The 16,773-nt window shown below is 38.9% G+C and overlaps 1 protein-coding gene across 8 annotated transcripts in view; it reads left to right on the top strand.

Annotated features, from left to right (window-relative positions):
* LOC146755412 (receptor-type tyrosine-protein phosphatase T-like) overlaps positions 1 to 16,773 on the top strand; it is a 170,514-nt gene that overhangs the window by 32,272 nt on the left and 121,469 nt on the right. For 6 of the 8 annotated variants that reach the window (XM_085525588.1, XM_085525594.1, XM_085525587.1 and 3 more), the window contains 3 exons: positions 3,372 to 3,482; positions 8,104 to 8,188; positions 9,482 to 9,702. In XM_085525588.1, coding sequence (XP_085381714.1) covers positions 9,579 to 9,702 — 124 coding nt within the window. In that variant the 5' untranslated portion in view covers positions 3,372 to 3,482; positions 8,104 to 8,188; positions 9,482 to 9,578. Of the gene's footprint in view, positions 1 to 3,371; positions 3,483 to 8,103; positions 8,189 to 9,481; positions 9,703 to 15,188; positions 15,300 to 16,404; positions 16,632 to 16,773 lie in introns of those variants that run through there. The other 2 variants (XM_085525592.1, XM_085525593.1) reach the window with 2 other exon arrangements.

Genomic DNA, 16,773 nt, shown 5'->3' on the forward strand with positions numbered 1-16,773 from the left:
ATTTATTCCCGTGGTGGCATATTGTTTGCGGTGTTTATCTCAAGGGATTGCTATTGATCTCTATTGAAGTGCTGAGGAAATGCATTTATCTGCATGAACCTGTGTCACTGTAGAGGCGCTCTGTGTCTGAGTGTACAGTTCTCCTCTTCATGGTGATCACGCCTTATCTTTATTTCTCTTTTCCCTCCTCAGTTTATCTTTTGGGTGGCTGGCGCAGAGCAGTGGAATGCTTGGTGTGGTTTGTGAAACTGATTTAGGAAGTCAGCAGTGCTTCTAGTCCAGATCTTACCTCTTCAGTCTGTGACCTGACTGTGGATATAATGTGATTTGGTTTGTTTTTTTTTTTTAATAACTTTCTCACAGAGACATCTATACTTCAAGCATGTTCAGTGAAATTGGGGCACTCAGTAGAGGAGGGGAGAAGATGGTAGTGAGGAAATACTACCCAAACTGCATCCTTATTGAAGCTAAATAGGGTATTCCCAAAGGTTGAGAAAAGGACCAAGATCTGAAAGTAGCTGGAGTGCCATGCAGAAGGGGGAGGATTTTGTAGCAAATGTGTCCCTCTGTCTGTATTCTCCTCTGAGAATGTGAGGTCTGAAGGATTCTTCAAAGAGCAGAGCCTTCATCACAGGGTTGTCTCGTCTAAAACTGCAGAATAGAGTGAGAAACCTCTTAGGTCTGGTCCTCAAATGAAAAGATTAAAGAGAAAACCACACTTCTATTTTTGTTCATTTGTCCTTCAACATTAGAAACAAGGCAAATGTTAGATTTCTGTTAATTTTTTTTTTTCCTGTTATTTTTTTTTTTTTAACCTGGCTTGTATTATAGGAAATGTCAAGGTAACTGACCAAAGCTTTGGTATCATTCCTATGGGTTTTCCTGCCCCTTGAAAAAGGCAACTGAGCAGTTTTTGTGAGACCTAACATCCTGAAGATCCAGATCCAGAGCAATCAGATATGTCTTTGCCCCATTGCACAGGCTGTCACAGCAGCTGGATTCAGGGCCTTAGGCAAAAAAATCTCCTTGGTCTTCAGCAGGATGCTGTGGAAGGAGTCTGAACTCAGATGAGTTCCTTAAAATCACCCATAGAGTTCTCCTTCACATTTCTGTAAGGAGTTCAGATGCCATTTCACTGTCTTCCTTGGGATAAGTCAGCTTTGCTGTGGAAATCAGTGAGGCAGGCCATATCCTTGCTAGTTGTTCTGCAGAACCAACCTGCTTGTTCCTGTTGGCTGGGTGAATGGGATTTTGGAAAGATGCTTTATGTCTTTGAAGTATTTTTCTGGTTAAATATTGTTAATCAGAACTATTCAGTTCTTAAGGTAATTTGTGGGTTTCTTTTTTTCTTTCTTTTTTATTTTTTATTTTCTTTAAATCCATTAAAGGCATGAAATGGAAAAAATTCTTTGGTTCAAGATTATTCAATGTAATTAGAACAGTGTCACTCATCTTAGTAAAATCCTCTATAAAAGTGTTTTTGTTTTTTTTTTCCCGCTCTCGTTAAAACTTAAATCCATGATACATAGGAAAAGATACAAGTTATTGTTCATTTACTCTGTACCTCGCCATATAATATATTCCTAGAAATAGGAGGCTCTTGGTTTTAGTTTTATAAGTTGAATGCAACTACTGCTACTATAGGTTGCTGCATGTATGGGAGGCCTGGAAGTGCTTTCTGCTGGTATCGGATTAACTACCTCTGTAATGTATGAAATCCTCATGTAAAGGATGGCTGTGCAAGAAGTGTGGCTGGGATGTGAAATATGGATTCACTGGACACCATTAGGCAAGGCAAGCTGCAACGTTATTATCTGCTTGTAGATTGTCTTTAATACCGGAATACATGTTGAGCATCCTTCTGGCCATCAACCAGATGCTGATTGTGACTTGTTGATTTCTCGATTCCAGCTTCAGCCATGACATTCCAGGCTATGAGGAATAAGTTATTCTTACTACCAGTGCTCGGGATGATAAAGAAACTGTTATTGCTTTTCTTCTTCTCTGCTTTTGTCTTTAATTTGATTGCATAAAACCTTATTTTTCATTTTCTATTTTGTTCCTGTAGATCTCATGGTTCAGTGGAAAAGAAATCATGGGATGCTGCTTCCTTCTGCAAGCTCATCACTTTAAATTTTGATCATTCGAGTTAGTATTATTTCAAGGACTGTTCATTAATTAGGATTTGGATTGCCAAATGTGACATTGTGCCTTGTGTAATCATGTATCAACATATCAATGACTGTGCTGTTCAGCAAACTCTAATAGCCATTTTGGGCAGATAAAAATTACAATAGAAATTAAAAGCAGATTTAAGTAGTTTTATGCTTATGCTTTATGCTTATGGCTGCATATATCTAAATTTTCCAAGTGTTTCATTTGATTATTCTGGACTCATCTATTATTATTGAAAGATTTTTTCTCCCCTTTTCTATGCTTCTCATGACTTTTTTTTTTTTTTTTTTTAAGTATCACAATTTGTTCCTCTCTCTGTGTGATGAAGAGACCTCCTCCTAGTTTTCTTCACAAAAGTTTGGCTTGCTCTCCACTTGAATCCTAGGAATGAATTTCATTTGTAGCCTGAAGATCCATAATCATTCTTTGTCTACATAGCTCACACCCTGTCAGAGGCTGCTGTTTCTTACAAATTGCTGAATACCTGCAGTGTTTTGCCTTCTTTCTGTTTGTAATGATTGTGTAACAGCTTCCACCATTCCCTAAGTGCTATTACTGTAGTCTGTTCTCAGTTTGCTGTGCTCAGTCTTGCACTTCAACAAGCCTTTGATATTTCCAGTTGTCCCATGTGAAGTCTCCAACAGGCCTGATTTTACCTACCAAATACCCATTTTCCTTGGCTTTGTGAGTTACCACTCATCTGACAGTCTCTTAGATGGAACTCTATCCCTGTTCCTTAGTGAGGTTGGTGCACCTGGCTGGATTGCCAAAGAAGTTTAAAATGAAACTATTATTTGGAGACATTTCTCCCGCTGTGCCATAAACTGAGGTTTCCCGTGAGCCCATGAGAGGTTATTAACAACAGGCAGTCATGGAAAAGTCTGTTTCGCAGGACACAAATAAGTTCTATGAAATATAGTCCAGTACATTATTATTACTGTGGAGCAAAGGAATCAGGTTTTATTTGTATGATCTGGAAGCTTTGGTTTTTGGCTGGATAGAATGACTGGAAGATACTGGGAGAAGCTAAATACCAGTAATAAACACTCTTCTTTAGTGCTTTGAGCTTGTATTATATTTTTCTGTATGTTTGTCTGTTTGATATGATTGTCATAACTCAAATCCATTTGTTCTTAGGTGTTTAGGAACTGCTGTGAGCAGCTACAAGTATCATCCATTTATTTGCTCTCCTACAGGAAGATGTGTAAGAATACGAAGTTGCCTGAAAGAGACCTTTCCTGAAGTACTGATTTTGGTTCTCACTCTACAATGTGACAAAGCCACCTTCCTAAGACCTTCATCTACAGGTAATATAACATCAGCTGAGTCCATGGTGCTGCTGTTAGATGCAGCCAAATTGAAAATGTATCATAACTAACAATGCACATTGTACATCAGCATACTGAATACATGCATATGACACAGTCTGTAGCTTGGGATCTCTGGATTCCACAGGTTGGAGTATTGGGCACCATCACAGGTTGTTTACTCACCTGTATGTAATGTATGCTCACTATTTAGCAAATATGATAAATCTGGTATCAAGTTCAATGATATGGTTGGTTGAGAGAATCAGGCTCAAAGAAGAAGAAATGGTATCAAAACCAGCTGTATTCTGAAGTGCTTTTGGGGTCCTACAGTTGATAGTTTCTGAAGTGCCCAAGCAGCAGGTTGTTTTTGTTTACTTTAAAGCTTGTTGCCTTCTGATTATTTTCTTTCTCTGGTCACTTTTTCTTAAAGGGAAATAATCTGAGTACCAGGTTTACCCACTGTATTTGTTTGTGCGTAGCTTCTTTGCCTTGTTCATGTTTTTGCTTGAGGGGAATGTTGTCTTTGGACTGACTAGGTACTTAGATATTTCTCCTATGTTAGACAAAATATTGTATCCTTTACAGGGTGGGGAGTGCTACCATTTAAGACGATGGAATCAGTCTGTTCCAAAACTGTTTTATATGCATTAGGATCAAGTTAAAGAAGTTTTTTTTTCTGTTGCTATGACCAAACTGTTTCGGTAGCTTTGGACCATTTGCATCCTCATCTTTGTATATTGTCATTCTGAAGTCAGTGTTTCTACTGCAACACTGGAGCTTTTACAGATTTTGTATTGAGAAACTCTTCCTCAGTCTGGGAACGTATTTCTTGTACAGTCCAAATTATATTCACAAATAACTTGCCTTTGTGCGAGCCCCTACCACCTCCGTGCCTCAGCATGCACCGTACTTTTACAGGATGAATACATTAAAATGCTTAGGCATTCACGGCTGACATTTGTTCTGTTTAATTGAAATAATTTCATCACCTTCTAAACTAAGCTTTTATGACACATCAAAACTTTGGAACATTCTCTTTTCAATTATTTATAAGCCTTACAATATATTTCTAAATTTCTAGTTTAGTTGTCTCAAATCATGTTTTTATGTTTTCTCATAACAGCCTGCTCTTCATCTTAAGAATGCTGTCTAACCTCTAGCTTTCTAGAAAATGTGTCTCCTATGAGCTGTAGGATGAATACACAACACAATCCACTCCATTAAAATGCACACACCATAACAATGCTAAGCTTTTGATGCAGGAGTGCTTTCAAGAAACCCGTGTTTCTTTGTGCTATAACATGTCCATTGCTGAAAGTGGTCTAGTACCTAGAGCTGCCTAAATGAAGATTGTGTTGTAGCTCGACTATATTACAATGACAGTAAATGAAGGACATATCTTGTATTCACTTACCGTGTTTTTTTTTCCAATTTACTGAAATCATGGAAGTATTTATGGTTAGGTTACCTTAACTGAATGGTATATAAGCCCACTATATGGTGGTACATCTATTCTAAGAGTCTGTAATTGAATAAAGTAGGAAAACAGGGTAAGAGTTTATTGACAGAAGAGTGGTTCTGTGTTCACAGACTTCTGCACCATCTTGTCTTATTAACTGAAATGTTGTTTCCCTAGCATATAGCTGTTCTATGGTTGTCTTAATCATTTTGCTCTGTAGCCTCTAACAGCACCCTCAATGTGCTATTAGCAGCAGGGTCGTTCTGTAAATGAATAAGACAAAATATCTGTTTTTTTTCCTTTTTCCGGTGAAATTTCTCTGCCTACACAAGTTCTGTGTCCCTGGGAGCTGCAAGGAGTCAATCTTTGGTTCAGGTTGGGAGGAGTTTTATTTCTTTTTTTTTCTTCCTCCTTTTTAAATGTAGTTCAGCCAGCCACTTGGAAGGTGAAGATAAGATAGCACTGAGGTTGTCTGCAGACTCAAGTCACGAGGACTTGTAGGCTTCTCTCTCTGCTTACAATATAGTATTGCAGCGGGCACTTCTTGGGATCCATGATGGTGTATATTTGATTCTAGTTTCAGTGCTTTTCTCTTGGTTTCTGAAGCTGTGTTCTTGCTAAGCAGGAAGGTGTTTTTGTAGTGTTAGAATTAGCAATCAGTGTTGGAACTAATACCTTTGCTGTGAGCTGGGCAAGAGCGCTTCAGAAATAGCGCGTGGTTGTCATTAAATGCAGTGAAATGTGGCAGTGTCTTCTAAAAAAATTAACTTCCAGGATTTCCTGTGGAGCTGACTATTTTCTTGATCTTCATGTAAGTGCTCAGAATTAGTGCTCATAAAAAGATTTTAGTACTAATCCTCCTGTAGGTTCCTTTGAAATACAGTGTTAACATTTTTTTTTCTTTACTCCCGTAAAAGTTCTTAATGTGCCTCCTACGCTTCTTTCAGTGAACACACAGCCTCTGATTTATTAATGCACAACGTGTCCCAGAAATCAGTTTAACTGATTCCCATCCATCATTCAGTACCATTTCTTCTATTATGTTGCAGAGCGGGTGTCTTTGAAGCCCTATTTTGTATACACTGGGTGATAGTTCCGTCTAACTTTTCTGAAAAAGAGATAGAACTCACCAGTTTTATTATTTATGATTGAAGGGTGCATTAGTAAGAGCAGAGCCAGAAACCTACTTTCCATAAAAATATTGAATACTGTTTTTCAGAAGCTGCCTTTCATTTACGCTTCTTAAGTTTTAGGAAATAAATTTAATGATCAAGAAAGGACTGACAGCACCAGTTCAAACAATGTTTAAGGCCAGGTCTGTGTACAAAAGCAAGGTCTGCAATCATACATTGTGCATTACGAATTAATCTAAACCGGCAATGTTATTTCTTGAAGGCCTGGAGCAAAGACGATATTTATTCCAGGCGAGTACCTTCTGTTCTGCCATGTTGTGTCTGTCCATTGCTCTTAGCTGCCTGTCATCTCTGCTGAATGCAAAATACATTGATTGTCACTTCTGCCCTCTGACATTATTGAAGCCTAAATAGAAGGATGTAGAGCTAGTATTTGTTATGCTACATCAGCCATAACATACTTCCTGTACCAAAACAGTCTCGTAGTCTCTGATGTTCAAAAGTAAGCAATGTCAGGGAAACAAAGACAAGCCCATCACTTGGGGACTTGTTTTATTAGCCTCCTCTAGCTAAATACTCCCTGACCTACATCTGGAGCTTGTCTGCAATTAGGAAATAACTATGTCTGCTGTGTTGAGCAAATCAGGAGAGAAGCTCTCAAAACAAGTGAGCAGTGGGTTATACCTAAGCTGGGGATATTTAAGGCAGAATCCTGAAGTTCACATTCAAGCACGGAAAGTGAGTGACGTGGTAACTTTCTGGTGCGCAATCCTACACCCTGGTCAGAAAGGTGACTGAAAGCAGCCCTCTGTGGGTTTGCTGATGGAAAAGCTGAGTTACCAGACTTTGATCCATAACCAGCACCATTATTCAATGAGACGGTTGGGATGGCCCATGTTAGAGTCAGGCAGTCTCTAATCTTTAAGTAGGAAGTTTGCAAAGCCTTGGATCAGTTACATTCTGAGTAGGAATAAGCTCTGTTTTTTTGTGGGGATTGAATATCAGTAAGACTCCAGCAGCAGGGCTCCCCTTTGCTCCCACAGTGAGGGGGTGTCCACAGCTCTGTACCTTTTCCCACATTTCATGGTGTCAGTGTGGAGTTTTTAACAATCAGCAGCACTTAAGTTAGCTAAGATGCAGGCAGTGTGTTGGCACTGCCAAGAATGTCAGCAAGCAGTTTGTGGCCACCCCACATAATTGACACATCAGTGCGTTATTCAGAGTTTGCTCCGTACAAACTGTTAAACAATGAGTTAGGATTGCCAGCAAGGATAGTCAGTTTGGGAGTATGAAAATGTGTGCATCAGCATCTCTAAAATAAGAGAAGAAGAAGCAGTTTTGAGTCTGGGAAAGATTTACAGGTAGGCAGCACCCACTTGCTTTAATTAAGACTGAAAGAGAAGAGCTGAAGGTGACCTGTAGGGGTATAAATGAAGCTGGTGTGTGTAGTAGCAGAATAGGGATTAAAAGACCTGAGGAAGGGAACTGACTATCAGTGTTTGCTAGTGAGGAAGAGGAACCTGCAGCTTTTGGATGAGTACAGAGCTCTTCACTATTCAGTAAGAACCCAAACAGATTGAATGCAGTTTCCTCCTTTCTGGCTAAACAAAGACTGATGGAATATTACAATAAACTTCAGCCTTTTACTGCTTTAGTCAGTATAAAATTATAGAGAACAGGTCAGCCCTGTGAGTGCAGAGGAAATAGGTCAGGGGTAAAGCATATGAACAATAGCATCTCCATTTTCATAAGATATATTATTCCTGTTTTGAGGCAGATTCTGGTCTTTGTGAAGTGCCAGAGGGCATCTGTTGTGAACTCTGGAACAGGTAGATGAATGGTGGCTGAATTTAACTAATATAAGGAAGCCTTCATTAACTAATGAACTGAATAAGTACAAAGAGAAACTGAGCTTGAATAACTCAGCTTCTTCTCTGAAAAGAAGAACAATGGCATGGAAATCAAATAACATACTCCTTACGTGGGAATAAATTTCTGGCCAATCAGTCCTTGATTTGTTTTCCAGGTTGTACCCGTGCTGGCAAGCTTCATTTCTCATGAGTTGCTGGTAGTTGCTGGCTCTGGGATTCGTGGGTGGTTTATGCCAGAAGGTGAGTCCCAGTCTTGGCATTTGAGCTCTGTGTTCCACATGCAATGTAGTTGTCAGCATTTGGGCTCATGACCTTATTCTGACTGACATTTCCTGTCCTATGCCCTGGAAAACCCATATGTGCACAATCCACTGTCAAACAGAGTTCATAGAGAGGACACGTTATTCATATAAACCTTGTTTTGAAATCTTTGGTCTTTGCCCTTTACCTGTTTATCTGTAAGTTTATTTACAAGACTGCTCTGTGTCCATTTGTGTCTAGATGATAAGTGACAAAATTAGATCTCACTTAAGGCTTACACTTGTTTACTTCTAGAAGATGGTGTGATATAGGTGCTAGGAGAGGTGAATCTATTGCAAAACAAAACAAAAATATTTCATTCAAAATTGAGCTTAGATACTTTCTTCTTGTAGTTCAGACTCTTTTACAAGGAATACAAATATGCAATCAGGTAATAGTGCAATCAGTGTCCTAATCAAAGTCAGGGGTCACTTGCTAGATGATCTCTTCGTTTGACACAAGTAGTAGGTGGCCAGATAGATAGTAGAGGACAGACAATTGCTATAGATAAAGAAACAATACAACCAAAATCAATTCAAACTTTTTTACTCTTATGACAGCAATATGAGTAATGCTGAAAAAACCTCCACAGCACACCTTTGTTTTTTTTTTTTTCCCTGGTAAATGTTTCAAAGGCTGAATATGAAATTTGGGTACAATTATTATTCCATTAAAAATAAAGATGTACTGCATCTGATTTCACTGTGTATCCAAACAGTTTTTAACATTTTTTTTTTTTTTTCCAGAACAAAATTGCACCAAGTAAATTTGTGCTAGAAACTTGCACTTTACACAGGAAAGAAACATTATTTTCTGGGCTGAGTGTACAGATGCTGCTGCTTTGGTACACGTGAAGTTCTTTTGTGTTTTATAGTCAAGTGTGTGATTATTTTTTTTCCACGTGGATGTACTTTTCTTTTGAAATGCCATAAAAATGTATTTTCTCCGCTTCCAAACAAAGATCAACAAGTATGTGATGCACTGACATGTCAGCAGTTACACAGGATAATTTTCCATGAAAAGGATGCTAATTAACTTGAATCAAAATGAATTTGAACTAGAACTTGCCTTCTGGTGGGTGAAGCATGTAACAAAAGTAATAGCCTATGAAAAAATGGGACACGTGTATGAAGGTTTTTCTTTTGTGGTGTGGCACTCAGGAAAATACTCTTCATGTTGTGGAATTTCACGGTGCAGTGGTTGGTAAGTTTCTCTCTATTTCATTCCCCATAGATACTCTTGAAGCAGAACTGCTGAGTCACAGCCTGCACCAGTGACGGAGCTCCTGGTGGGAAGGCAGGGCCTACCCAGGGGAGCTTAAGTGCATGTAATGTGTCTGAGTGATTGGAAGGGCTGGAGCCAAGATCTACCCTTTCCAACACCTCATTTGAGGGTTGGTGGTGAAGGTGAGGATATCTTGTTGGAGATTCCTGTATACCTGAGGCCTTCTCAAAGTAAGTAGCTACTTTTCTTTATTTCTGTGTCTGCTGTGTTTGAGCAAATCCTCACTTGTTGCAGCCTGTGATCTTGCTCCTCTGCTGTTGTAGTTGTGCTTTCTGTTGTGTTACAGCCCTAAATTGTGCTCTTAGTCTGTGGTAGCTCTATGGGCTTTTTCCAGACCTTATTTAAAAACAAATGGAAAATGGGCAAAGTGGGTGTGAGAGTCAGACGAAAAAGTTTGGGTTTCACAGTGTCAACAACATGTATTGCCTCCTTTGGATTCCTTGACAGGTGACAAAAGATCAGAATTTCTATATTCTTCGCTGCACTATTTGTTACAAGGCTATACTACAAAAGGAGAACTGTGGTTTCTTTTTCCTATTTCCATTTCTTTTCTTCCTGTTCATTAAACTTCTCTTTGTAGAACATAGTTTATCAACTGGATGTATATGAAAGGATGCAGCCTTTTCAGCCAGAAATTTGACTCAAGCACTGCTGTTGAGAGGAGAATGCCAGTTGTGCTTGACAACTTAGTACTCTGTTGAGTGTGGAGTAGCTTTTGATTAGTTTTAGTTTTAATGTAGGCATTCTGCAGGTGAGAGGAGGTTCATGTAGAATCAAGGTAAATGTTTTTGAAAGGCTGTTTCATTTGCTCAAGCAGCAATAATAAACTTGCAATTGTTGCATATATATTTCTAGGCAAGTCAGTAATTTGCTTCCAAAGTGATTTGGTTATGTTTGGCCACTCGTAATGAAAAGCCTTATTCTGATTAATCTACAGCACATGTCAATTAATCTCTTGTGTAAGACTGAACTATAGTGCCTAATGTGGTTCTTCAAAGTGATAACCCTCTTATGCTTTGCTAAAAAAGTACTTGTCTTTGCAGTTCTGAAATAGATTAAATTAAATTTCACATTGTTGCTGTGAAGAGAGGAGGTAGGAAGAGCCCAGTCTCATAGAATCATAACTGGAAAGCAGTTTTGCTCTTCATGAACACTCTTGTAACCTCACTGTACTAACGTATGGGCAGAACCTAAAGGAAATGACATAAAATCCAATTTAACTTCAGACTCTTTCATTTTATAAGCAAGAAGAATTTGTGAATCTGCATAGATGCAATTGAACAAAATATGTAATGCAAGCCCTTTTTCATTGACTTAATTTAACCAATTTCAGCCACGTGTCAAATCACATGAGGGGGATGCTCTAGAAACTAGTAAAGTCACAAACCTCTTAACTAATCTTGTTGATGCTAATTTAAATTCTTGTAATAAATTTCTATTATAAAAATATCAGAGGGAAATAGGAAATGCTGGTACATAATGCTCAGGAGATATGAAAACTAGTCTGATTGGCTGGGAAACTTGTGCCTTTCAAAATTCCACACTTACGAGCAGTCCTATGAATGTTTTGATCAGTTGCTGGCATTTAATGAAACCTGCAGAATTCATGGCATCTGTAAGAGTCCCACATTGCATTAGTTGATGATGGGGCTTGGGCCAACAGGCTCAGTGTCTCTGGATGATGGATCTCAGGTTGAAAATCACTGTGCTCGCTCACCCTTCTGATCATCCTGGACGTCAGATTCATGGGAAATCAAAGTTGCTTTGTTATGCTCATTTCTGAATGGAAACGCTTTGCATGCCTCTCATGTCTACATCTGGGCTTTGGGTCAGATGCTTTGCACACTCAAGATTTCATTCAGTAGCTGTGGCAGAGTGCATCATGTTAGGTTTTCATTCGTCAGTCCTGGGTGCTTGAAACTGTAAGGAAGAGCCATTCTCACAATATGAGTGAGAAACCTGAAGTTGTGGGGTCCTCAGCGCATCAGCTGCAGCTGACTAGCTAGTTAAAGATAATCTGGTCTTTCTAATTTAAAAATGTAGTGTAAGATGATAAGTTAAAGGGAACACTGTTACGGTTGTACATGACGCTAGAATAGATTTGTCCTCAGTGCTGTTACAAAACAAGTCTCCACAAACAAATTTTAGTGTCTCATTAAAGACTGCTTTATTGAGAGCATAGTGAACAATGGATATTTAAGGTTATTTTTTGAGAGCAGAAATTATTTACGTTTAAAGAAAACTTTGACTTTATTTCTTGACCATCTTAAGCTATAAATCTTAAGCTGTGTTTTACTTGCTCTGTTATTACCAGAAATGCAGTGTAGTAAAACATGAAGTACTCAAAAAAAACCCCGCAAACATTATTGAAGTCTTATATGGGCACTTAATGTTGAAACATCTTTACTACCAGTTTGTAGACACTTAAAATATCATTGTCCTATAAGGTCAATTGCTCTTGCAACTTCACTAGTGGCAGTTACACTGCCTACCCTGTATTGCATTAAACCTTTGTGTACTTATTTAGAGTCATGTGCTTCTTCCACTTTCAATGCTCTTACATATGTTATAGGAATCAGAACTTTTAAAGCAGGCTTTTAAAAATCGGATGTAACTTTTAAATCATATGTGCCTTCCTTTTGTTTATTTCTAGAGCTGTTAGAGACACAAATGAAAATTCTTTTGTAATATAATTGATGTCTGACTATAACATGAATCTTGTCATATTCAACTTTTACCTCTGTTCTTGTACTTGTATCATTCTGCTCTTTTAGCAGAATTGAAGAGGATAGTGTCTGGTCTTGATAGCTTGGGTACAAAAAGGGATCTATGGCGAGTCCTAAATGAAATCATTTATCTGCTTTAAAACTATACTTCAAGGACTGTTATGCCTTCAGCAGAGATTTGCAGGGGAGGGGAAGAGATCAGAAGGAAAAACTGAAGCGATGGGTCATCATGACATACTTGCGTACAAGCATCAATAAATACACTTCTTAGGGGCAGTTGCTGGTACGTCTTCCTCCCAAATATGAGTACAGAGGTATGGTGTCTGCCAGCACCCACTGGGCAGCTCAACACACAGCTACATGCCACACACACTCAGGAGAATGCACAAAAGGTAATTTGTGTAGGCATAAATATATGTACCGAGAATATAATTCCTTAGGAGCAGGCAAGCTGATTGTTTGATTCAAATTGTTTCTTAATTGAAACACAAAACAGCTCCTCTTTAATCTTCAGAGTACTTGAAATCATGTCTAGCTGGGAATATATGAACAACAGTATATGAACTGCATCTTTGAGGAATGATGTCTCTACTTTTTTCCAGTAACAGATGCCATTTGGATTAACAAATAGGGATTCTCCTCACAGCAGCAGTATCTGATGGGGTTATCAAATTCTCTGAAACTAAAGAGAATGTGACAGTGACATCAATCAGATGTTATTGCTGCACATACAAATTCATTTGCTAGCCCAAGTGGTAGTTCATTTTTGTGCAGCTGGGAAATTCCTTTCAAGATTTGGTAATAGCTCAGCAGTGTGTATGAGTGGATTTGTATACATAAATGACATATATGGGTGCTGTGGCAGCAGTACAAAGCCATACAAATCTGGAGCTGTTTGTTCCTGATTTGAGGCTTTCCATCATCAGAGCTTTGTCTTTTTGGCCTGTGTTAAACATGGGGCGCATAACATCAAGTTGAAACTTGCCGTGGTAGATTCACAGATGTTTCACCTATGTATTTGTTAAATTAAATGTAGGTCTGTAGTGACAAATTTCAGTCTTGATTAAACCTACGTCGGATTATAGTCTGGTGCTGCAGTTTTCACGTTCATTTTGTAGTGGAGTAGGTATCAGGCTTAAAACCTTAACCATAATATTTAGAGGATGTTCAACACTAGACTTCTGTTATAACATTGCCTTTATGGTTTTAAATGGTAATTGCCCTAGTGGCTATTTTATGCACTCAAGTATAAGTGCTCTATATGTGTATAATACCTGGATTTAACAGTTGTCTTTGTTCAGAGCCATATCAGGCATAGCAACAGCTCCTGTGGGTCAAAAGCTTTTGCCTTTTGAATACCCTCCGTGCCTCTCTGAGTTGACCTTCTCTTAGGAAATAGGTTCACAATAGGGCTGAAATGTCCTGCATGCATTTCTCATTTCGTAGTGGAGCATTGCAACTGCTATGTCCTCTTGGGCTTTGAGCTTTGAAGAGCTCCTCTTCCTTATGGCTGCTTTTAGACAAGAAAAAATATGCCAGCAGACTCTATATCTGTGCGTTAGCACTCCATGTACTGCATTCCCTTTCTGGGCTGTTGCATTAATTTCACAGTGTTTTCCAATATCTAGTAGCTCTGAATCAAAAGAATCTTGGTCTTTTCTGTTTCTAGCAGTTCTGGATTTAGAACAGTCTAGAAATTAAACGATGTCCTAATCTTTCCTTAGTGGCACATGAGGGAAGAGTACTTGTCTGTGTGGGCATGGCCAAATTGTGGCACTGGGACTTACAGTCCTGATGTTAATCCATGGAGAGAACATCCTCCTATCCACACTGTTATTGGGCCATGAGAAATTAGTTTATTATGAACAGGATTTAGGAAAAAAAATTAATGAAGTGTCATTAAAAAAAAAAATATATATATATATACACATATATATTTTTTCTTAAAGCACCCTGTAAAGTAAAAGCATGAATTCAGTTTGTTTGTGGAGTCAGAGGCATCTTGATATGTATTCGCACTTGTTAATGAAAGGGGACAGCTGCCTGGAGATGCAGAAATTGTAGTTGATAGGAACTCTGAGAAACACTTATAAGTGTATGTCTATGTATTTTTATAGTCTTTTGTACAGATTTGTATCTATTCACTGTAAGAGAAACGCTATCCTTTTACAGTCTCCATTGAGTGGTATTGGCTTTGAAAGGTATATTCCACCCCTGCTTTGTTCACATATGCACATTATTTCTATTTTAAGGTTTGCTGTGAGTAAAAGCAATCACTGGGTAGGATTCATCTCCTTACAACTATGTCTCTTTAGAGTCAGTGGAGATCACATCAGGACAGTCAGTAGATTCTCGAGTGCAATTCCTGCTATCTTAAAGCAACACTTAAATAGGTCAGATTAATTGTGCCTGAGAGGTTTATTTCTTTCCACTGATTATGGAGGGAGAGTAGATGTTTGTATCACAGTCATCAGCTCTGAAGCTCAGTGATGTGCATCCCACCTGTGGTGTCAGCACAGAGTGGTTCCTGCAGTGAGGTGCTTCCCATCTACTGGCCTCCCGCTCTGCATTTCTGTGGTTCTGCTTTCCTGCACACCAGTATGATTTTTGCCTTGACATTAGAGTTCATAGATGTGAAAATGTAGTCTCCAGATGTTTTAATTCTGCCTGTCAGCACAAGAACCACATTCTAAAACACTTCATTTGACATAATGCATAGGAGAGAAGTGGAGGTGCTGTAGGAGACTTTGTCAAATGGGTCCTTTGCTGTTACAACTAGGGCAAGTTAGCCCTGTTTTGAGCATGGTTGGATTATGCAACCTCCAAAAGCCTCTTCCAGTCTGGTTAATTCTATGACTCTTCATCCAGAGTTTTTCAAATTCATGGTTATTAGTGGCAGGTTTTAAGTCGGGCAATCTGTCTTTTAACAGGTCATAACATAGCAGCCAGTCTTGGGCCTGTACCTTGCTATCTGACCTATTCCTGGGGCTGGATGAGGAGAGCTGCCTGGATTTTCTCCATGAAGTTAGGCAGGATCTTCTGTAGGTACTCAGCAGAGCATTGCTTGGCAAACTTTTTTTCCCCTTTCCTTCCTCTACAAAGAATAAGTATATAGAATAAAGTGAAAGAAGATATTTTTCTGTTCTGCTAAGGCAATTTTGTAAGACTTGGCATGAGTATCCTGGGAGTCTAAGCTAAAGATGGTGAACATATGGGAAAGCCCAGGAGGAAGCACAGAGTTTTAGTTTTCAAACCTTACTCTTGGATTGCTACAGTAATGTAATGAAAGGACATTAAATGAGCTGAAGTTATTAAACCCTAAAGGTTACAGAGTCCTATTGGGGGCCACATTCAAAATGTAATTAAGCCAAGTCCAGATATTTTAATTTCTAGCTGGAGATTTACACAACATAAGTAGATTCTTCTTCCAATTCTAAACTTTATTGAAAATAAGCTTGTTAACTTGTTTATTTCTCTCTAGCAGTAACTGAATAGACATTGTTTAGAGCCACTTGGCTCTAGTAAAACAGTAGGTACCAGTATCAAAGAGTCATGGTTCAAATCAGATCATGTATCTGGGAAAACAGATGCTTGCACTCTGCTATTAAAGTCTCACTCCCCCAAAACCATGTAGTCTGCAAATGGTTATCCATTCTGATCCTCCAAGGCTCTCCCTGCCTGTTGTTCCAGATGGTCCATTGCTGGTATAATGCTCTCCATTACAGTGTGTGAGAGAACAATGGTCCTAGAACTGTTAATTCTGCTTATTAGGAATATAGGATTACACTTATAAGAGGTTGTTTCCATCTAAAACATTCCGATTTCATTGTAAAATGAACTTGAGTGAGTTTAACTCTTCAAGAACACTATCTTTAAAAAACAAAACACAAGAACAACAACAACAAAAAGTTCACCAAACATGAACACCACCGAGAAAAATCCTTAAAACAAGCCAAAATCCAAAACCAAGGACATATCTTTATGGATTTGACTTGGCTTCCTATTGCTGGATTGGCTCAGCTTTTAGTAGTCCCTTCTCTCCTTCTGTCTGACTAGCTGCTCTTCTCTGAAGGAGTCGGATTGGCTCTGCTATCTATTTTCCTCAGGGAGAAAGCTGGCATGTGGTTCAGGTGCCTTGTGCTGCAGTTTGCAGGTCTGTGCTGGAAAGCTGACTCTTGAGATGACCTGGGTGAAAAAGAAGACGTCACTCCCTCTGCCCCACATCAGTTTATTTCTTGGACTAATTCTGTGACCTGTTTGGGCATTGTGACTCCAAACAAGTTTATTCATGAAACACATCTTGAGTGTGTCCTGTGACTGCCTTGGAGCTGGGAAGATGATTTGAGGGGGCAAGAAGCCAGCAGTCTGCCTTGGTGAGTTGTGCGCACACTAGCTAGGGTTTGAGTGACCTGGAATAATCAGGCACTGGCAAGGTATACCTGGGTGCTGTGAAAAGGTGTGGATTAGAATTCTTAAGGTGAGGGGAGACTCAGTCCTAAAACTCGCTCCTTGGTT

This window comes from Coturnix japonica, chromosome 32, assembly GCF_054131305.1.
Source record: "Coturnix japonica strain WE chromosome 32, WE-NBRP24, whole genome shotgun sequence".
Classification (NCBI taxonomy): domain Eukaryota; kingdom Metazoa; phylum Chordata; class Aves; order Galliformes; family Phasianidae; genus Coturnix; species Coturnix japonica.